This window comes from Sparus aurata, chromosome 4 (genome assembly GCF_900880675.1).
Source record: "Sparus aurata chromosome 4, fSpaAur1.1, whole genome shotgun sequence".
NCBI classification, from domain to species: Eukaryota; Metazoa; Chordata; class Actinopteri; order Spariformes; family Sparidae; genus Sparus; species Sparus aurata.
Window position 1 is genome coordinate 17,684,049 of NC_044190.1, and position 22,613 is coordinate 17,706,661.

General features: G+C 39.9%; 2 protein-coding genes across 3 annotated transcripts; both read left to right on the forward strand.

The window, feature by feature from the left end:
- The first annotated feature begins 2,539 nt into the window (after positions 1-2,539).
- Positions 2,540-12,095, forward strand: LOC115580275 (troponin I, fast skeletal muscle-like). 2 transcript variants are annotated; one of them, XM_030414459.1, is made up of 6 exons: positions 2,540-2,586; positions 2,686-2,722; positions 3,957-4,085; positions 11,042-11,131; positions 11,449-11,625; positions 11,897-12,095. In XM_030414459.1, the coding sequence occupies exons 1-6, from the start codon at positions 2,579-2,581 to the stop codon at positions 11,981-11,983; spliced, it is 528 nt and encodes a 175-aa protein (XP_030270319.1). In that variant the 5' UTR covers positions 2,540-2,578; the 3' UTR covers positions 11,984-12,095. The 2 variants fall into 2 exon arrangements, with proteins under 2 accessions (XP_030270319.1, XP_030270320.1); XM_030414460.1 differs by lacking the exons at positions 2,540-2,586; positions 2,686-2,722; positions 3,957-4,085 and adding an exon at positions 7,337-7,492.
- A 601-nt stretch (positions 12,096-12,696) lies between these two features.
- Positions 12,697-17,619, forward strand: aph1b (aph-1B gamma-secretase subunit). Its single transcript, XM_030415538.1, has 6 exons — positions 12,697-13,012; positions 13,754-13,924; positions 15,741-15,814; positions 16,442-16,564; positions 16,708-16,835; positions 16,971-17,619. Exons 1-6 carry the CDS (start codon positions 12,900-12,902, stop codon positions 17,136-17,138), a joined length of 777 nt encoding a protein of 258 aa, XP_030271398.1. The 5' UTR covers positions 12,697-12,899; the 3' UTR covers positions 17,139-17,619.
- Positions 17,620-22,613: the final 4,994 nt, after the last annotated feature.

The following is a 22,613-nucleotide window of genomic DNA, read 5'->3' on the forward strand; positions in this document are numbered from 1 at the left end:
TATTTTTTTGATGCCAATATTGTCCTTTATCTGAATAAGATTTTAAATGCCAAGACTGAACAGCAAACAGACAGACATATCATACATGTATGATATTTCTTATCCTGGGTCAAAAAAATGTATTAGCCTAAGTGATTTTTATTTTTATTTTTTTATTTTTTTATTGCTGTTATTTTTTTTTTCTCTTGATGTGAATATATCTGATATTAAAGGCACTTGAGTATCAAAAGAAATGTTCTTGAAATTAATGAACTTAAGTATCAGAGTAAGTTAGTAAAGTAGAAGTTAATTAAACATTTATGTATTTGACTGTATGGAATGGTTGTACTGATTATACATTTTTTTAGCAGATTACCAATGAAATAAATTTATTTTAAACTATGCCACTTTGACTCTGATGCAGCATGCAAACTGTAATTAGTAACTAAAGTAATTAACTTGTTGTAGAGGAGTAAAAGTGAAATATTTGCCTCCAGTAATGTACCAGTGCCTATAGATTGTACAGTAAATAAATGTACTTAGTTACATTTCATCTCTCTCGCTCTCTTTCTCTATCTGTGTGTGTGTGTGACTGGTTTGTCCTTCCCTCCCAGGTTGTTTAAGCAGCTGAATATAATGGGAACCAGTAAGAGCAATAAATCCTCCCAGTTTAGAGCTGACAGCTGCTGGGAGGCTTTTTCTGGTTCTCGACCAGCAACACATCCATCTGTCTTCTTACAACAATCTGTTATTCAGCTTCATTTACTTCTTTTTTTATCTTTACAAAAATGAGAATCTGTTTAAGTGAGTTCAGGTTAAATCAGGAACAAACATCAGTTTTCACAATCAGGTTCCTAATCCACAAACCTCTCCGCTAACTGGTGGGAGAAATATAGTTAAAATGTGTTTTTTTTTTTTTTTTTTTGTGTCTGCAGATCTTGAATGATCAACATCATCTCTGGGAAAAGTTGTTCACATGCCACGTTCAGTTGCTTTCAGCTCCATGAACTAATTTACATTCTCCTTCATCGTGTTTCTGGAGGTGGCAGAAGTTACAGCATATGATCTTGAACTGAATGAAGAAGTCAGAAACAAAATGTCAGTTTTAAACAGCAGTCTAACAATTTTACTGTCATACGCTTCACCTCCAAACTCTTCTTTGTTATTATATCTTTCCCAGTTTAAGTTGGCTTCTTTTATGAATCAAAACTATTACTGCTATTACTATTGTTTTCTTCACTTGATTTAAAAGTATTATGAAATACTTTTAACATAATGGTCGACATTCGCTTTTACGATCCACTATCCAGGGACATATCTTTATTTTCACTTAGCCACATATGTATCTATGCTGTGCTCACATTACTGTCTGTGAACTAATGAAAGGAAGGAATGAAAAAACACAGATGGATGAACGGGGCAGTCAGCTGTTACAGACTACAGCTGAGCTGACTCAGAGGAAACCAAGGACAGCAGAAAGAAATCACTCCACAGTTTAGTGAACTGAGCTTTCATTGTCCTCATAGAAGATCATGTGCTGGCTGGTTTTATTCTCTCTTCAAATGTCACAGACCAGTCTTCATAGATATCACGCTTTGTCTCTTGACAGCTGAGTACTGTGATGAATTAGCTTAAGTTTACTGGCTCCATTGTTACTGAAGGCAGCATTCTTGAAGACAATTATATCTTTCACATACTGTATAGTGTCATCGCTGTGATAGTAGTTCATAGTCCACACTTAGAGTTTTTCGCAGACTTTTATACAAATCCCATAAAAACTGTCCAACTCAGTCTGAAGCCCATCGCTTCCTACTGAAGACATAACTCTTTAAAAACACAATCATTTTGTTCCATAGTTTAAAAAGGGTCAATAATATTTTAAAACAGCTGGTTGAGGAAGTTTTTAACAAACGCAACTCAAACAAGGGCGAAAAAGAACATTTGTCGGGGACTATTTTTAGCGGCAGATTAAACCACATTTTTGCTGTGTGTATTTGAGGCAGCAGAGTGATTTATGTAGGATTGAGTCAAAATGAAGTACAGTGTGTGCACTTGTGGCAATAAAGGGAACATGTCACCCAGAGCAACACTGTCTCATTGTTGTGTTTTCAATGTTTTTTTGGGAAAACAATGGAGCTCTTTGGCACAGTCGCAGAAGATAAATCAGCTTTGATACGCACAGTACTTCACTGTTGATTTCTGTCTTTTTTAGAGTTAGAACATTGCCAGCTTATCAATGGCTTTAATCAAGATTATCTAAGTTAAACCCAACCATCTGAACTAAAACTGCATAGTCCTTGTCTTGGTCCTACATTGTCTAGAGATTCCCGAGGCGTTTGTTTGAGGCTCAGCTGCCGCCATTGACCCCTGAGTGGAATTCAACCAACAGCTTCTGTGGACAACTGCTACTGGTCATCACACACACACACACACACACACACACACACACACACACACACACACACACACACACACACACACCTACACACACCTACACACACACACACACACACACTGAACCAAAACCTATAAACAGGCCTCAGAGCTGTGGTACTCTCATTCATCTCGCTTCTGCAGGCAAGAATCGACTGCAGTCAGGATGGCAGAGTAAGTCCTGATCAGCACTGAGGAAACTTTCTGAATTGATAAAACTCAAAGAATCATGATGTAAATCTTATTTTCCTTCTTCTTCCTGTTTCCCTAAAGGAAAAAGATGTCGTCGAGCCGGAGGAATCAACTCAAGGTACAGTAAGATGGTGCTGATGAAGGCCTGGAATTTTTTACTTTACACATTTGTGTTGAAAATGAAAAAAGCAGCTTGATGGGAAAACATTAAAACAGTGCAGGACATGAATTAGAAGCTTGCACACACAAGGAAAGGAACCATTAGTATTTATGAAACTGTTTTTTAATCATAAAGCTGGAAATTTTAGTCTAGCAAATAAATACATCATGTCCCACAAACAACCTTTACAACAATGCTGGTCAGGTGGTCATTTGTGCCATTGGTTCCCAAATTTTTTTTTGGCTTGTGACCCCTTCAAACAGAGCAACGTCTACTTGTGACCTTTTGTCACTGGTTGTATATCTATATACGTCTGTTCAATCTCAATAATATTTAGAGGTCTGTGAAGGTGAGGTTAAGCAACATTTAGAGGAATGCTTGAGAGCATATTTTTTTTTTGTCCTTATATCTTCTTGCAATTGACTCATGACCCTCAGATTTACCTTACTACCACAGGTTGGGAACCAGACCTTTGATTTAAATAAGGATATCTTAAAAGTTGGCATAAATGTTGAAGAGCCTCAGATGATTACTCTTACTGACTTTCGGTGACCATCAGGTAAAAAAGGGTGATGAAAATGGCTGTGAATTTTAATTGGCATACATACCATGGTGTTTTTTAATGAGTACCCACAACCTTCCATCTATAAATATGAGAAGTCTTCTGGGAGGATCACCTTAAAGTTTCCAGCTCCCCACATATGACTCCTTTCAGACACTTTCAGCTAGATTCGTCCTCAGACTCAAGACTCAAGTCTATCAGCTCTTAATCAATTGGCATATAAGTAGTCAACAACAATTGATAATAATAAATGAGTAATTTATGCAATTTATAAACTAAAAACACAATATTTTTTTATCTATCCAGATTCTCCAACATTATCTAGTTTTTAAAACAATCAGTTTCAAATTACGTCTTTGTTGAACCAGGTTTTTAAGATTGAAACCTTAGACCTTAGTTTTTCTGCCGAATAAATGGTAGAATAATTGTAATACGAAGCCAATAGTGAATATTTACTGGAGGAAAAAGTGAGGAAAAGAAGAAACTATATGAGGGAAGGCTTTAATGCAGCATGTCTTTAAAAATACACTACTGCCATAAAAACAATTGCAATCAAAAAGTTATAAAACAGCAACACTGAATATCATATCCCAAAAAACGACCAAGACTCTCTCCTCGCCTTCCTCTCAGAGCTTGCTGCTGCAGATCGGTGAGGCGATGCTGGAGGAGGAGGCATGTGAGGCCGAGAAGGAGAAGAGGCAGTACATGGAGGAGAAGTGCCCCACCTTCTCCAACCCAGGCTGCATGCCGGAGCTCCAGGTAAACCTCCACCACCTGGATGCTGGGTGGAGGACAGAAACACTTAGATCATGAATATGGCTGATCTTTATCTTAGCAGGTTTATAAAACAGTAGAGCCGATATCCACTGCCAGTTCATTTGCTGATGGCTAAATGTTTATGCACACTGTATCTGCCCATTACATGTAAACACATTATCATTTAAACAAACACAGAATGGTTATTTTTAGACATTCAACAGCTGCTCCCAGGAGACACAGGTGGGGCATGGGGAAACAAAAATCCCATGGGAGTTAATGTAGTTGAATGCTAAAAACACAAACAGAAAAACCTAATTTTTGTCATGCTCCACTTTTGTTAAAATGAGTTTGTGTTTTAAATGGGAACCACACGAGCAGTCCAGTACTATACGACCTCACTTGTATATTCAGTGAATCTGACTAGGTGTCCGCTTGTTTTCAGTGCATCTCTATAGTACTTTCTCTTGGGCTTGAAAAGATCAGATATATGTTTCTAAAACAAAACAAAACAAAGCAAAACAAGTTATCATTTCTAAAATACCTAAATGTTTATTTTCCATGTCTTAATGTGAATCAAAGCATAGAATGAACCCATAAAGAGACAACCTTTGAGATTAAAGTTGATTAAAAAACATTAGATTTCTTTCATATTTTCTTAATTAACAGGGTGTATCAAGTATTGCATGTATTTTCCCTCATCTTTTTTTTTAGCCTCTTTCAGCCCAATAGTTTGGCTTTAACAAGAGCTAAAATGAGAGGCAACATAATATTTTTTTCATCAGTTTCATCACTTGACTCGTTTGAGCAAAGCTTCACGCTGTTAAAGGGATATTCCGGTATTTAATCCATGGTCTAACACACCATGACACCGAGTAAGACCCCCCTCGAGTGATCAAATTTGCAGACCGTTAGCTTATGTAGTTTTAGCAACCTCAGAAAAGACCACACCATAACAATACAGCCAACAATAAAAGACACAAATAATCCTCAGAACAGCACCAAACTTAAGAAACAGTACAAATAGGGTCCCAGGACATAGTTCAAGGCATCAAACATCTGCTAGCTTAGCCAGATTTGTAAAGTCAACACAAATCACCACTCTGCTGCAGCAGCTTCCTGTCGTGGGGTTTGACAGATTGAACAAGAACATGTGAACACTGACAAAAGCTGTGTCCACCTTCCAGGGGCCTCATTTGTAAACCTTGCTACTTCCTGAATGTAACCAGGTCAAAAACAACCACACATTGTAATTAAAATGATCTCAAGATAAAGGCACATGACCACAGGTGTTGGTCACTGGTTTGCATAATCTGTGGTGAAAATAACATGTTACAGTGCACAGCAGCAGCCAGGAATAAACCTCCCCTGTTTATGCCAAGATCACCGTGACAAAGATGGAAGCCCAGTACCGCCGTTAAAAAGAAGGATAAGATGAAGACTGAGCTTGATGATGCCTCGATGGCCCAAACAGAGTCCGACCCATGGTTAGGTCTCCATGGATTTGGGATTGTTTTCAGGATGTCCCGAAGATGTTCAGTCACATCAGGATTGGGGAAATTTGGAGGCCAGATCAACATTTTGAACTCGTGCTCAAGTTTTACTCCTCCATGAAAAGTTCTTGCAGTGTGTCAGTTCCCTTTATACTGCTGTGGTTGTCTAATGTAGTAATATGTAATAATGTTACTACACAACATTTTTTTTTTTTACATTAAATGTAAGATTGGTGAACCGGAGTGCCCAGAGAAAACCCCTAAACAACAATGAAATAGAGATACCCTAGCAGGAGTTTCCAACCACCGGGCCGTGGACCGGAACCGGCCAGTGGGTCGTTTGGTACCGGGCTGCAGAGAAAGAATAAAAGCGTTATTTTATTTCTGTTATATTGACGATCAAACTCGGAAAGTTGTTTTATTTTGAAAAACAGATTCTCTTTTAACAATATCCGTCTGTTTCCTGTTGGCGCGCTTGACACGTACCTGTTTCAGTCACAGTATACCCTAAAAAATAAGCCCTCAAGCTAGCTAAAATGAGTGTAAAACAAACGTCTTTGGAGAGCTACTTTGCAAAGAAAAAAGGAATTATGATGAGACGGAAGAAGAGGGAGATGGACAACTGTATTCAAGTTGGCTGATAAAGTGGCTGAACTGCAGCTGCGGGGACGGCGAGTGGACATCTGCTGGAGACTGCATGTTACCTTAGTCTGTCAAATTATGTCATACATGAAACCTGTCCATGCTGCAAAAAAGGTTGGGGACCACTGCCCTAGAGCATCTATATTGTCATGAACCAGTATCAGATCTCTGGTTCTGCAGGCGACTGATTGCTGCTGCTCTGAACTCCATCTACTCCTCCAACTCCATGTGAATCGACCCGCAGACAAACATTTTTTGAATCCTTTCCACCCAGAAGATGTCTTGCCCTTCTTCTTGGTCGATCTACGTCTCTCCTTCACCTTCTATTCTGAGCTCCTGGACCTCCTCTTGAACTGAGGCAATCGCTTCATCATTCTTGTTGACCAACTTGAACGGCTGTGCGACAGTCAGATTCTTGTCCTGGATGGCTTTGAGCAAGCGGTTGATCCGAGAATCCTTGGCTTTTATTTCTCCCTAGAGATCCAGGAGTTTCTCACGGAGCTCCTTGTTTTCTTCATACAGGCCTTCGTCCTCTGAGCTCTGACTTCCTGTCATCTCCACAGACCACTCTGACCTCTGAGACCAGACCTCCCATTCTTTCTTCATCTCTTACAGCTCCTTCAAAACATACTCAATCTCCTCCTCCGCTTTTGTATCTGGTTCGTAAACCTCGCCTGTAATTTCTCTGTACATGTGAAGCTCTTTTTTCAGCAATAGTACTTCCGCATTGGAAACCTCAACTTTCAATGTAGTTCTTCTACATTGTTGTATAATCAACGGGGGAAAAAGTAGAATCACACTAAAGTCTCAAGGCTTCCTGTTGCCTGATGTGTGTTATCTGTTGCCGGAGTATTTATAATCTCTTTGATTCTGATCCACAATCCAGATCGGGGGTGCTCTCTCCTGAGGCTTCCTGTCGTCGAATGATTGTGATCTGCTGAATGAGCACTTATAGTCTCTGTTATTCTGATTCAGGTCAAGTCCACCACCCCACCCCGAGTTGTTGTGTCACTAGGCAACAGGAACACTCCATTCCAAATCTTGCTGCCTCTGTGATTGGTTGATGAGATGCTGTTGCCGGTGACTGGCTGTTTGAGTCAGACCTGTTTGTTTACAATAACTAGCAGGTAGTAAATGCCTGTGTTACCTATTAGCTCAAATGCAAATCAGGAGGTCAGCACACATTATTTGATCCGTCTCGAAGATTGTGATTATCAGAAGACTTGCCGCCTCAAAGGGAATGTACCATTATTTCCAGGGTGTATGAGTATGATTGTATGTAGATAAATAACTGTACCTGTTTTCTATGATTGTGTCGTATGAAAGAACGACAAACTACAATTTTTTTTTAAGACAAATTACCTTGAATTGCCTTCAATACCTTAAACTAGGGATCTGGGGGCTAAACGAGGCTATAACATTTGCAGAATTTACAAGAAAGCGCGAATGATTAAGAGTTTGTTCGAAACAAACTGTTCGAACAAAGTTCATAAAGTTTCTCCTAACTTAACAATTCACAAATTGAGGCATTTTATGAGGGAGTCTGGGGAATGTCTCTCCCTCTTCATCTCCTTGAGTTGATTAATTAGTTCTTCTGGAATTTATTCTTCTTCTTCCGTACGTTTTTCGGCCTTTTCTTCTCCTACAAATTTTGAAGGAATAATAAAAAAAAGAAACTAGATGAAGAAAAACGCTCTCAGGATAAAGGTAAGGTTTTTTTTCATGATGTGGGGTGGAGGGGGAGCTTTAATGCCACATTTTTAGCTAGCGTAAGTATTTGCTTTAGGAAAGTGCTCAAATAAAATGTATATGTCACACACATGTGAATGCTATAAGACTGAGGTGAGACCTGTTTTAGTGAATTTTAGCAGGTCCAGCGTGTTGGCATTACATTTGGGGGGGAGGGTGCGTTGTCAGGCAGATGTCTGTCATGTCTGCTGTACTGTCGTCCAGTGGGAGCTGCTGTTCCGTCATAGACCTCCTTTGCTGTTAAATGTTTGCCACGTAACATTACTTGAGGATTATTTTTATGATAAATTTATCAATTTTAATGTGTCCTCAGTTTCTAGGTCTCTAATGTGAAGTTTGCTAAACAACACTAATACATATTCAGCCTATTGTGGATTATCATGGACTATTGTGGCAGTGGATTATTGCTCTGAGTGGTTTACTGTTTACCCTACTGATTTAGTTGCAGTCTTTTTTTTAACCACATTTATTAGAATATTTACTGTGACATTTGAACAGATTTGCCTCCATTCCTTCAGTTTAGTTATGTTTTTGATGTATTACTTTGTTGTATTCAAAATAATTATAATAACACAAATTAAAGTCTATTTAAAGTAAACTATACTATATATGACCGTTCTGCCCACAGAATATAGGTTAAGGGACTCTGTGCTGTATATTGCAGTGCTTATTATAAAAACAGATTATGAATTGCTGCATTAGTGTAACATAACTCAATTATATAGTATGAATATTTGTTTAGGATCTATTTTGCTTGGTAACTTGAGGAGTTTTGTCTTTGCAGGAGCAATTCTGAAATATTTTGGAGCCGCGGACCAGGAAGCAGCACGGCCACCTTCAGCACCTCCGGACCATAATGTTGACGTTTAAAAATGTTTTACAATTTAAAATAAACTTTTTGGAGGAACACTGCATCAGTTACATTTATTGACCTATAGAGGATCGCCATTGTGTACTTTGTATTATCATTTTCTATCAGTTCAACTTGCTAGGCTGGGTCGATTAAAGATGTTTGATTTTAAAGTGAGAGAGATTTTCACGACTCTAGCCTGTTTTCCTCTTAAAATGTAATAGACTGTTGCATCGACTGTTGCATCTTTCTTGATCACCTAAAAGGGTTAGGAATCTATCATAGTAGTTTGACAAAATAGGGGCCCCCAAACAGCACCTTGCATAGGGCCCGCAAAAAGACAGAGTCGGCCCCGGAAGCCAGGTCAACATTTCAAACTTGTACTCAAGTTTTATTTTTCCTTGAGGAAACATTCAATTTTAACATTAAATGTAAGGTGAAAACCATAACCAACCAGGAAATAGAGATGCCCTAAAGCAGCTTCATTTTCATGAAACAGACGTCAGATTCAGGTTCTGCAGGCAACTGAATCCATCTACTCCTCCATCTCCACGTGACTCATCCCGCAAACAAAAAATGTTTTGAATCGTTTCCACCAAGACAAGTTCTTGCCCTTCTTCTTGGGCGATTGACATCTCTCCTTCATCATCTCTGGTCTGAGCTCCTCCTCTTGCACAGAGGCAATCTCTTCACTGTTGACCATCTTAAATGACTGTGCAACCGTCAGCTCCTTATTTTCGTCATGAAGGCCTTCGTCTTCTGAACTTTGACTTCCGATCGAGTCCACAGATCCCACTGAGCTCTGACTTCCGATCGAGTCCACAGATCCCACTGAGCTCTGACTTCCGATAGAGTCCACAGAACACTGTGAACTCTTTCTTTCTGTCATCTCCACAGACCACTCACAACTCTGAGACCAGGTCTCCCATTCTTTCTTCATCTTTTGCAGCTCCTTCAAAACATTCTCAAACTCCTCCTCCACTTTTGTATCTGGTTCGTAAACCTCGCCTATAATTTCTCTGTACATGTGAAGCTCTTTTTTCAGCAATAGTACTTCCGCAACCGAAACCTCAACTCTTTCAATGTAGTTCTTCTCCATGGTTGTATAATCATCGGGGGGAAAAGTAGAATCACGCAAAAGTCTCAAGGCTTCCTGTTGGCTAATAAGTGTTGCTGTTGTGTCACCAGGCAACACGACACTCCATTCCAAATCCTTCTGCCTCTGTGATTGGCTGATGAGATGCTACAGCAGGTGATTGGCTGTTTGAGTCAGACCTGATTGTTTTTTCACAAAAAACTCAATGGAATCAATTAATCACAATGTTTGTTTACAACAACTAGCAGGTCTGTGTTACCTATTAGTGCGAATACAATTATTTGATCCATCCCAAAGATTGTGATTATCAAAATACTTTTTTTTTCTTGAATTGCCTTCAATACTTTAAACCAGGGATATGGAGACTAAACAAGGCTATAACACTTACTGAATTTACAAGAAAGCAAAAATAATTAAAAAAAAGAACCTGGGTGAAACGGCGCTTCCCAAAGTTAAAAAGTTTCTCCTAACTCAACAATTCTCAACTTCAACCATTTAAAGAGAGAGTCTTGGGGAATGTCTCTCCCTCTTCATCTCTTTGCAGTTGGTGCCTGCAGTTGATTAATCAATTAATACATTGTGCAACAACATCTCAAATTGTGAACGGTGTGCTCCATTTACTACAACGAGATCAACCCTTCAGCACCCTCAGCTGTGACTGACCTCCTGCGTCCCTGCCGTAAACTACATGCACCTGGAATCTTGTTTGTCAGAATAAATCATACAGTTGTTTTGTATGGGCTGGGTGTGTAAATAAGCATGTGTATAAGTTTTGCTAACAAGTTTACAACAAGTGTATAGGTGATAATATGTCCAGGCTGTGTTTCAACTTGTTCCACTGCCCCCAAGTGGCAAAAAGAAAGAAAGACAAATCAATCAATGCAGCTTCATTTTGAAATATCCTGATGTTTAGAGAAAGCTAAATACTGTGGCTTTACACATGTATTAATCTACATGCTATATTGTAACACAAAATCATTTAACATGTAGTAAGAGTAAGAGGTGGAAGAAAACTTGATTTGTAGCAAAACATTTTGAGAGAGTGGATCCTCTGCTTGGTGCATCAGCATTGTTCGTGAATAAAGTTGTAACCTTCACTCCTCTCTTTTCCCGTCTAACTCAACACCAGGAGCTGTGCCGGAAACTTCACAAGCAGATTGATTTGGTTGATGAAGAGCGATACGACATGGAGACCAAAGTTCAAAAGTCCAACAAGGAGGTACGTCTTCTAAAGTCTAGTGAAGTTTGGTGAAAGATCGCACCAGTGTGATTTGATTTTCATATGAACCCAGATTTGTTCTTTAAACTCCCAATGGATCAAATAAAATCAGCCCAAAGAAACTAAACTAGGATCACCTTTATTTGTGAACTTTCCACAGAAACAAAATTATATGTATATGAATACAAGACTTTAAAATGCTTTACATACGTTTTAAATGTGGATGGATTTTCAAGACAACCCATGGCATTTAAGAAGACCATAAGTTTTTAGAAAACACACAACACACACGTCTGAATAAGTGTCTCCTCCGTCAGATTGACAACCTGAAGTCGATGGTTCAGGAACTGAAGGGTAAGTTTAAGAAGCCGGCTCTGAAGAAGGTACGGATGTCGGCCGACACCATGCTGGCTGCTCTGCTGGGCTCCAAACATAAAGTGTCCGTGGACCTGAGAGCCAACCTGAAGCAGGTCAAGAAGGAGGTGAAAGAGGAGGTGGGTGCTCCAGATTTTACATCAGACACGGAAGGAAAATTAGGGCACAATTAAATTAAACTTTCTTTTTATTGATTCCTTGTGCTGCTCTCAATTCTGTGGTTTCATCTTTCAAATAAATGTTTGGCTCATTAATACACAACAGTAATTTAGATTAATATCAAGCAATCAAAACAACAGAACAGACTAAAGATCATTACCCCTCACAAACCATTTATCATTAGATTACTGATGGGAATCTGATGCTTTTCTTTCCATGTGTTTCTCTCAGGAGAAGCAAACAGGCGACTGGAGGAAGAACATCGAAGACAAGGCCGGGATGGACGGCAGAAAGAAGATGTTCGAGACAGACGCTTAAAAATCCATGTGTTGTTCTGCTGTTTACCAGCATCATTCATTTCTGTGTAGTCTGCCAATCCAAGCTGTTTGAAAATTGTACAAATGATGGAATAAATATGTTGTGTTCCTTATTCTTGCGTTTCATGATGATAATTGGATAAATCTTGAATTAGAAAAAGGGTGCATGAGACAGAACACTCTACGTGGATCAATCAAAACACATTTTAGGACCACAAATGATATCAATGAGACAAGTTACGTTATGAAATTAAAAATACTCAAATGAAATAAAGTAAAAGGCAAAACTTGAAAAGAATAAAATAAACATGTGAAACAAATAATAGACAGGCATATCATTAGTGTAAAATAAATTTAACTCAATGTTTAATGCAGCTCTGTTACATTAAGAATTTAGTTGTTCTTAAATAATAAAAAAAAGATTGTCACAGCATAGCAGAACATGAAAACTAGTGAAGATATGTGACTGGTGAGACTGAGAATACACATACGAGGAATCACAAAAAGGCTGAAATTATAGGCCTACCTTAAAAAGTATTTGAAGTGCAGCTGCTGGATTTCTCAAGTTCTTATATGTTTTTTCCTCCAGAAAATCAATGATATGAACTGGGGAAAGTTCTGGATTTTGGGTCAATAATTTTTAATGTGTTTGTCATTATCTTTGTTAACAATAAAGTTTTTTGGCGAAACCTTTTTTCCTCGCTCACGTGACAATATGTGACGTCACGAGCAGACCCTGTGATACGCCTTGTGTGGAAGTAGAAGGAAGTGAAGTGAACCATTCAAGACAACAGAAAGTCACGATTTGTAGGTCCGGTTTTAAAGACAAGTATCTGTAAAAAACCCTTAAACGGAACAAGAGAAGGCCTTTCTAAGGTCGCTGCTGACCGCTGACTTTGACCCAACGAAGAGCCAAAATGACGGCGGCGGTGTTTTTCGGCTGCACCTTCATCGCCTTCGGCCCAGCCATCGCTCTGTTCCTGTTTACCATCGCCCGGGAGCCACTGAGGGTCATCTTCCTGATAGCAGGGTGAGATACCAATCAGCGTTTGGAGAGAGTAAACTTATGCTCTTGAAAATAGAGTGATACCGACACTAAAATCCCGTGTTTAATCAGACAAAACACTGTATTTACTAATGCTAGCTTGCTAGCTAACAGGTCGCTTCATTAGCTAGCTGCTACTGTTAGCTTCCATTTGTGACTCGTTAACTCTGAAGCAAAAATTACCCCCCAGCTCTGTTGTTCCAGCTTCTCCGTTTAAAATATGTTTGATTTCATCTTGACCTAAAGTCAATAATACTGTAAAAAATCAGTTCAGGTCAGATGGTCTGTTTTTCTAGGTTATCTCAGTGCTCAGTGCCTTTCTGATCTCAATGATCATGACATTAACATTCGTGTCCTGCTGTCTCTTGCTTGGTAAGCCTTCAATCTGTATCTCATTCTAAGGCTGGTATTGCGCCAAAAACTGACAGCCTGTCCAAAAGTGAATATTCTATAGGAATAGCCTGTTTCGAAGCATTTACTTAGACTATAAGGCTGGATGTCACAGCCATGTGATCACTAAGAGCTTGATAAAGTGTTATTCGAAGATAAACAGTCCAGTGTAGATGCCAGGCAATACGATCTGGCAGAGTTATTGGACTGAAATCAAACAAGGTACCATTTTCAATACTAATCCTCCCAGATGCCATAATTAAATTAATGTCATATCTGCCGAGTTTTTATTCCTCCAAATAACTAATTGAGTATTTCTCGTTATTTTTCTTTCAGGGCATTTTTCTGGCTGGTGTCTCTGTTGCTGTCCTCTCTGGTGTGGTTCATCTCGGTTCAGATCAGTAATAAGGACAGCGCGGCGCAGCAGAAAGGTCTCCTCATCTTCGGCGTGGTGCTGTCCGTTCTGCTGCAAGAAACCTTCCGCTTCGCTTACTACAAGCTTCTGAAGTAAGTCGCTGCCACAGTGCTCACAGCTTTCTGTTGGTTTTACACATAGTTGTCTTCAACACTGTCTCTGTCACAAAAAAAAAATTCACATAATCACTCATTACTATTCAGTGTGAATCTTCTCATCTGCCACTGAGCCTGTTACCAGCGTTTTCCTCATCTCAGTCAGTGTAGAGTTGTATGTTTATGTAGAAACCGAGTCCATCATATGTATTAACATACACATGCTACAACATAATTTTGCACAGTATATTCTTTGCATATTCATTCTTACTGATTTTGCAGTGGGTGCTTAACAAATCAACATACTTAACTAGGGGTGTACCAAAATATTGATACTACAATATATCGCAATATTTCATCTTGAGGTACATTATTGATACACTGATGCCAAATATTGATATTTGATAATATTTAAGTTGCAGTCTGTGTGTGTGTGTGAGAGAGAGAGAGAGGAGAGAGAGAGAGAGAGAGGAGAGAGAGAGGAGAGAGAGAGAGAGAGAGAGAGAGGAGAGAGAGAGAGAGAGAGAGAGAGAGAGGAGAGGAGAGAGAGAGAGAGAGAGAGAGAGAGAGAGAGAGAGAGAGAGAGAGAGAGAGAGAGAGAGAGAGAGACTGTGCAGTATACACTTTGTTTTACTTGGCTGTCATTCATGTGACACAGATATCGTGATGTATCGTGGATGAAATTTCTTGCAATACATCGATTATCGCAGAATCGCTGTATCGTGATATTATCGTTATCGTGATGGTATCGTATCACGAGGTACCTGGTGATACCCAGCCCCATACTTAACCACTGTATATGACAAAGCTGTTATTTAATATGTTGTTAAGTCAGAAGTCAATTCAACTGTGACTTTAAAATGCAGCTGCAAGTTAGAAAGCCGAACAGTTTTCCAAACATATAAAATCCTTGTGTCTGTTTTTCTAAGATCTTCCTGCACCTGTCTCACCAGCTCGGTGTTCTTTGTGTGTGGTTTCATGGGTCAGTACTGCCCATGAACGTCAGACTCGAATATCAGATGTAGTTAAATATGCACTTTGCCTTATTTGAGTTTACCAGATCTTGTCACACACTATTGAAATCTGGTGAGAATGAGGTTTTAGTTCAGAATTAGGGTCACAGACAATTCTATCGAGCATCAGCAGCCACCAGAGGCCACTAAAGTTTTATGATTAAGTATTTTAGTGTTTTTAAATAAACAGCATTGTTGCCGTAAAATGTGTTAGTCTTGCATCCTTCAGGGACCATGTCTTTTTTTAAGACCTAATAGCACAGACTGATATGCAAAAAATGACTGCTGATGATTTTCAAAAGCATTTCTTTTGTTTCTGAATTGTGACAGTAAACATGACTGAGGTTTGAAACTCGTTTGCGCACATTAAATCAGTTTTTGTAGAGGTTGTCATTGTTTTTTTGTCTTGTTATATTAGTGTACACTTGCTTGTCAGCAAGATGTTATTTCAGAATTAAGGCTGCAACCGACAATTATTAAGTCTCCTCAGTCTGAAACATTTTTTAAAAACATTAGGTTGTCTTACAAGACACAAGTAGCCTATGCACCATCATCATCATCATCATCATCATCATCATCGTACCGCGATGAGTATTTTCCCAGGATGTTTTTCTGCCCTGGTGTCCCAGTTTGTTCCAGTTTCCCACCTTGATACCTTTTCTGTCAAAGGGTCATTGTTGCAGCTCATATCATCTTCCACTGACTGACACACATATTTCCTATTGATGTTCTTGTTTACAACACACAGTGAAACTTTGGACTAAAACACTGATGTGTGTGTTGTGCGTGCTTTCTTGCAGGAAAGCAAATGAAGGCCTCCTCACTCTCAGTCAGGAGGAAACCATGCCGATCTCCATACGTCAGCTGGCCTATGGTACAGTCAGTCTGCACTTCGCTTCACAATACCTGTTGCTTTTTTTTTTCAGCAATGACTAAAGTTGCATGGTGCTCTGTAAAAGGTGCCGCTGCTGAACACGATGATGGAATCTGATGAGTGACCACTGATCACCTTTTTGTGTCTTGACAAGTTCCGTATAGACATGTGAGAGTTTGAAAATCATGTTGCTGACTATTTTAAGCCATTTGGTTTTTTTAAAAAACGGCATTTCACTGATTTTACACATCAAATTAATACTTGTCATGGAAGTCCTAGTATGCAGCCTGTGAACACTCGAAAGATGTGGACATTTACAAGGCATTGAGGATTGTAGGAAAGACACAATCAAGTTGCTTTACACTATGGACTGAAAGTCAGGACCTCGATGCCTTTGCTTGTTAATAAAGAATTAATATATACACGGAGGGAGATATTTTAAAGTTACAAAATTAACTTCTCTGTGCTTTCTGGTGGACAATCTGAGCAAGACACATTTTCTGTATCTAAATGATAATCAACACTTAATTTCTGTGCCGAAATTCATGTTACCTCAGTACTGATACCTGCGATGAATTCAAATGTAGCATTGGAGTAAAACTCTCCCTTGCTGTTGTTTACTTTCAGTGTCTGGCCTTGGCTTCGGCTTCATGAGTGGAGCGTTCTCGGTGGTGAACATCCTGGCCGACTCTGTGGGGCCGGGGACCGTTGGGATCCATGGAGACTCTCAGCACTACTTCCTGTCCTCAGGTAGCATTGCCCACAGTAATGTCCAGTCAGCTGCAGTGTGTTATTTGAAATTGTAGTGTGTGTATGTGTCATTGTCCTGCCAAGATGTAGATGAAGTAGTTAGAGTTTACACAGTCCTTCATGTAACCCTTTGTCTCTTTCAGCCTTCATGACCATGGCCATCATCCTGCTCCACATGTTCTGGGGCGTCGTCTTCTTTGATGCCTGTGAGAAGCAGCGCTGGTGGGCCGTGGCTGCTGTCGTCATAAGCCACCTCATCGTTTCCTGTCTGGTGAGTGTTGCTAAGGTTGAGGGACGGGGCATCGAAAGCAATGACAAAAATAGCACTAGATCCAAAAAAAGTAAATTTGGAAAAGAGCATATGTATTTTGACATTTTGCGTTCATCTGTTTCTCTTCTCATGCAGACCTTCCAGAACCCCCAGTACGTCGCCAGCCTGGTTCCCACCTACGTCATCTTGTTCCTGATGGGCATCTGGGCGTTCTACGCTGCCGGTGGCTCTCTCAGGAACCTCAAACTCTGTCTCACCTGCAAAGACAAGGACTTCCTTCTCGCCAACCACCGGCCCAGATAATGCAGCACACCAGCAGTGTGCAGGACTCTCAATCCAAAGATCCTCGAGTTCACATACACACATACACTGAAGGCAGCGCAGCAGGAGTGTAAAATCCTCTGTTTATCTGCTGTTTCACTAAAGAGGCAAACCTAAGGAAACTAAGATGGAAGATAAATTTGATTCACGTTCGGCTCATTTTTTGTGTATGGATTTAATTGACATCTAATGATAAGATTCTGCTTAAAAAAAAACCTACAAAGATATTTCAAGTTGGCGACACGCCTTATATTCTGTACATACCCTAATGTTTTCTGACAGCTGTCTTCTTTCAAATGTTTCAAATCATTCGAACACTTTGTGTAAATATTTATGCATTTTTAATTCCCTGATGTGTAGATAGTGTGAAGTTTTAGCTTTTTTTCCAAGATGTGACACCGTCTTTAATCTGTATGAGAACTTGCCTTTGAATTAAAAATGAACATTGATTTACAGAAGCTGAGAGGAGAGATGACTGATTTGTTTTCATTTAGTCATCTTGAGGTCACTCCCTCTGTAGGACATATTGTGGCTTCAGTTTTAAGCTTTCTATTTCTTAGTATAACTGACAGATATTTGATAACAAATTGAATTACAAATGTTCCTTCTGCTATCAAGAAATACCACGTGTTTTTTCCTGCTGCTGTTTGCATCCAGAGAGGCGAGCAGCTCTCAGACCCTGAGTGACTCTAAACTGACGAGAAATGGAAGATGAAAGATTCCAGTATTCCCTTCAAAAAGCTCTGATACATGCAGTAGCTGTCAGCTATCTCCTCTGTCTCATGTTTTATCTCATGACTTTGAAAAGAAAAATATTTAATGTAATTCAATTATCAGTTACTGGATTCAAAAACTCCATATAGATTGTCATTATTGGATAAGAAATGGTTCATGTACATGATGAAGGACCCTGCCCCGGCCGGGATCAAAACCTTCAGTATCAACCACTGCAGCGTCATGCTGCACATTTCAACAGCGCCACAAATATTCATGTTCTCCTCAAGAAAAATAGAAAACAGAATACCCCAGACCGGGCATATCTGGAGTTCTGATGAGTGATAAAAGCGGTTTCCATATTTTATCTAGTTTCTGTAAAGAACTTTATTTTTGCTTCACATCGTACTGAACCTCTTCCAATGCTTATAAGATGGAGGCAAAGCCTGCTTTAAATTAATGAGAATTTAAGGGGAGCTACATCAATTTTACACATTAAACATATTCATAGTGTTTACAGATCTTGGGGAATACATCTTTATATGTCGAGAAAAATAGAAGCCTCTTATGGCTCTGGAGGAAGCTGCATGCAATCTGATAAATTGCCTCTGGTGATGTCACTCAGCGACCCAACGGCATTGTGGGTAATGTAGGTGCTATGTTTTGAAAAGGAAGAAGATGACATGTATTAAGAAAAGTGATATGTGGCTTCCTCTGGAGCCTCAAAAGGCTGTATACTACTTTTTCACATATGCTATAGTTCTCCCAAGGACCTGCACACATTTTAAAATGAAACTCTTGCCAAAATGCAACCTAGGCTTTTTTTTGTCAATGTATATAAACCTTTGTGTAAAAGCATAATTATGGCGAAAGAGGCACTATTAAGATTTACCGTATTTTCGCTTTCGGGTCAAACTCATTTTTAATGGAGTGCTTGGGACAAATTAGCGATAGCATCAAATTCGCTATTATTAAAACACTAAGAAGGCTCGACACAACATGAAACTTTGCTCGTAGTATCACCAGGGTCTCTACACATGAACACGAGCATTGAGAACATTGTTTGTGTATGCAAAGTTTACTAAAAAGGAAGTTTATGGACAACTCACGTTAGCAGATGTTTCCTCCGCTCGCCGCCATCCTGCCAGTGAGAAGTGTCGATCTCCGAATGCGACGTAACATGGAGGACAGTTAAGGTGGACCGCTCCTAAAGCTTAGTTCCATATAAATGCACGGATAATTTGTTGTTTTGTCGTTAGCAAAAAACAATATTGACCTTGAAGTTGAAAAAGGAGCCTCTTATAAGAAACAATACTAAAATCAAAAGCCATGTAAGATATTGTGTGGATAGTTGTTGCCAGAAGACAGTAGCGGTCCACCTTAACTCTCCTCCATGTTACTTCGCATTCTGAGATCGATACTTCTCGGCTGCCATGGAAGGGCTAGCGGAACAAGCTACTGCTAAGGTGAGTTGTTCAAAAACTCTCTTTTTAGTAAACTTTGCGTACACAAACAATTTTCTCAATGCTCGTGTTCATGTGTAGAGACCCTGGTGATACTACGAGCAAAGTTTCATGTTGTGTCGAGCCTTCTTAGTGTTTTAGAAATAGCGATTTTGATGATATCGTAAAAGTGCCCCAAGCACTCCCACTGAAAATTAGCTTGACACGAAAAAAGTGCCTCTTTTGTGGTAATCATGCTTTTTTACACTAAAGTTTGACTCATATACATTCACAGTTGCATTTTGGCAAGAGTTTCACTTTAATGTTTAAAATTGATGGAGTTACGTACCTTTTAAATGTTTGGCTAGCTTGGTGCTTTAGGCCATGGAATGGCGACACGCTACTGAAAATTCCTTGTTGTGTAGACTTTGTTGATTCATTAGCTTTTCTCTAGCATCATCATCATCAGGTCAAAAAGTTGTTTTGTTGAATACTTTGGGTTATGACTAAATGCTTGGAGCTCTATTGATGTTCCCATCAGCCTCAGATCTACGTTGTGTTCATCAGCAAAGATGAGCATGCTTACAGGTTAAAGGAGACATATTATGTTCATTTTCAGATTTGTAATTTTGATGTGAGTTAATACCAGAATAGGTTTACAAGATGCAGGAATTAAGGGCGAGACCACTGACGAGACATTTTAGCAGCATTGTCTCGTGCTGGAGAGAGGGGCTTCTCCTGGTACGGACTTTGACCTTTTTAATTTTCAAGATATATTTTACATGTACAAGAGCATTTATAAAACACTGAGGGAAAGGAATGCATGTCCCCTTTAAAACTAAAAGTGTGAACTTGGCATTACACCTGCTAAACATCAGTATGTTCATATATTGATGTTAGCGTTTGGCTACAAACACCATGTGCCTCAGTGCAGCCTCATAGAGCTACGCTAAATTTTTATTAATATTTGAGTCTTCAATGGGTAGTTGTGCATTTTGGGGCTGAGTGTCACACAGGTTAGTGAGGTCAGAGAGTACTGAGATAAAATATTATCAGATGCATTGTTCAGGTGCACAACATCTAATTTCATGCAGAAACACGTAAATCTACAGAAAACAATCAGTCATTTCATGGGAGCTTTAATGAGCCGTCTGCAGGGCACAAAGCAGGCGCCAGCTTTCCTGTACACTGCATGTGTGTGTGTGTGTGTGTGTTTGATGGGGCAAAAGCCTTGTATGCCTCAGAGGGATTCTTCAGTCTGTACGCCCTTAAAGACAAGAACCTGAAACAGTGTGTGTGACAGAGCAACAGACTAATCGCACTTAAGAATCAGACACACTTCCAGTTTTTTTTTTTAATGTTGCCTCTTAAACCCTACCTCCACTCTGCCCCCCTCTCTGCTGGTCCCGTTTCCATTTATGAAAGCAGACACCTCCTGGCTGGGCCACACAAAGCCTGTTGGGGTCTCTGAGGGCTTCGGTCAGTCAAAGGCCTTTTTTACCCAGACGGCAGACAGACAGACAGACGCAGGAGTTTCCTCCAGACTTTCACATGCTAATAGAAATCTGCACAGCTGGTGACACTGGGGTCACTAGTGATATGAAAGGTGTGTGTTTCCTGTCGGGTATTAGGAGGCATTATGTTTGGGTTCAGATCAGGTCGTCACAGTGTGAACAGCATCCAGAGGACGCCCAACAAAGATGGAAATATCAAAGGCCCAGTGCGTAGGATTTAGGAGGAACTCTTGGCAGAAATCAAGTGGCAACCAAAAATAAAGCCAAAGCAAATCAACCAAATACTGCAGTTCCTTTAGTGAAGCCCTCTGAGAGCCCACGTTAAAATGTTTACAGCCTGGTGAAAAGAACGGTTTTGGTCTCTTAAGGTCATGTATAATTAAGAGCATTGAGTGACAGCAAGCTGAGAGCTGCTTGCTGGGCTTAACCTCAGCTAATAACTGATCTTGACTTCTGGTGGCTGTGTTTGTTGGGTTGAAGCCTTTTGGAGAATTTTGAATGCAAATATCTGACAAATAATATGACTTGCTGCGTGCTTAATTAAACAGACAGTGGCGGAGGGACAGACGCCGGTGTTTTGGATTGATGAGAGTCCCAGTTAGCATTGACTGGCAAAACTCTGGTGAAGCTGCCAAGCTTCAGGAAGAACAAACGCCCCGAGTTCAGGAGGGCATGCAGAGTTGTTTTTCATATCTTTGTGTTGAAAAGAGGATGTATCTTCACTCTTCCCTCTGAAGGGAGAGGAAATGTACTTCACCTCAGAGAAGAGATGGTTAGAAGAAAAGACACTGCAGAATAACAGAAACGTCAAGACTCTCTGGGGAGTTTCTGACTTTTGTCAAAGACAAAACTGAACACAAATATGGACACACACACACCCTTGGTGCTGACTGTTCGCTTGCTACCTTGAGGCTAAAGCACAATAAGGTATTCAGGCTATTCGTATTCGGTAACTTAAATAAACACAAATATATCCTGTAATCAAACTCACCTGAATGACGTGAGGCAAAATTAGCTTATATTTATATATGAATCACAGTTTCTTTTATCCTGAGCTAGGTTGGCAGCTTCTAGCAAGGTGGCCCATTATTGATTAGCCAGTAGAAAGGGGGTGTCAGGTTCTGGCAAGATGGCGCCCGCTGGTACCACCCACTCATTCTGGCTCATCAGAAACCTATAGACATCATCATGATGGCAGAAATGGACTACTATAACAATCATCATGTTTTTATCAGTTATCACCTGAAACCAAAAATTGTTTTTATTATTACCATGAGGGTTTTATATATTCAGTGGGAGTGGGTCACATCTCACACTGCCATGTTTCTACGGTTGCCAAGAAGGGAACAAACAAATTTAAATTGACTCTACAGAGGACCTATTGCATGTTTGGTGGCTGGGGTGAGGGATGTTAAGGTGGTTGCAATGTGCAACCATACCACTAGATGCCACTAAATCCAGTACACTGGACCTTAAATGGTTTCTGTTTGAAACATCTAAATGTATTTTGGAAAATGCTCTCACAAAAGTGCTGTATCGTAGGCAACTGGACTCGTTTCAGTTTCATGAAGACGTTTCACCTCTCACCCAAGAGGCTACTCCAGTTCTCACTAACTAGAGGGGAGTTTTAAGGCTTTTTAACTCTGAGTGGGAGTGTCCTTATATTGTTGTTAAGGACATGTCTGAGCTCTGAGTCCTTAGGGGCACCTGTGGGCTTGTTGACCCAAATGGCCTTCATATGTGGGCTGCTCGGGCAAGGTAAGCTCAGGTGTGATTGGTAGTTAAGC

What these genes read in the sequence shown, in the direction of transcription:
- LOC115580275 (XM_030414459.1), top strand. An exon ending in GCTGCATGCCGGAGCTCCAG is followed by an intron (nt 4,086 to 11,041) that starts GTAAACCTCCAC and finishes ACTCAACACCAG; the next exon opens with GAGCTGTGCCGGAAACTTCA. An exon ending in AGAAGGAGGTGAAAGAGGAG is followed by an intron (nt 11,626 to 11,896) that starts GTGGGTGCTCCA and finishes TGTTTCTCTCAG; the next exon opens with GAGAAGCAAACAGGCGACTG.
- aph1b (XM_030415538.1), top strand. Translation starts at nt 12,900, where the DNA reads ATGACGGCGGCGGTGTTTTTCGGCTGCACCTTCATCGCCTTCGGCCCA. An exon ending in GTCATCTTCCTGATAGCAGG is followed by an intron (nt 13,013 to 13,753) that starts GTGAGATACCAA and finishes TTTTTCTTTCAG; the next exon opens with GGCATTTTTCTGGCTGGTGT. An exon ending in GCTTACTACAAGCTTCTGAA is followed by an intron (nt 13,925 to 15,740) that starts GTAAGTCGCTGC and finishes GCTTTCTTGCAG; the next exon opens with GAAAGCAAATGAAGGCCTCC.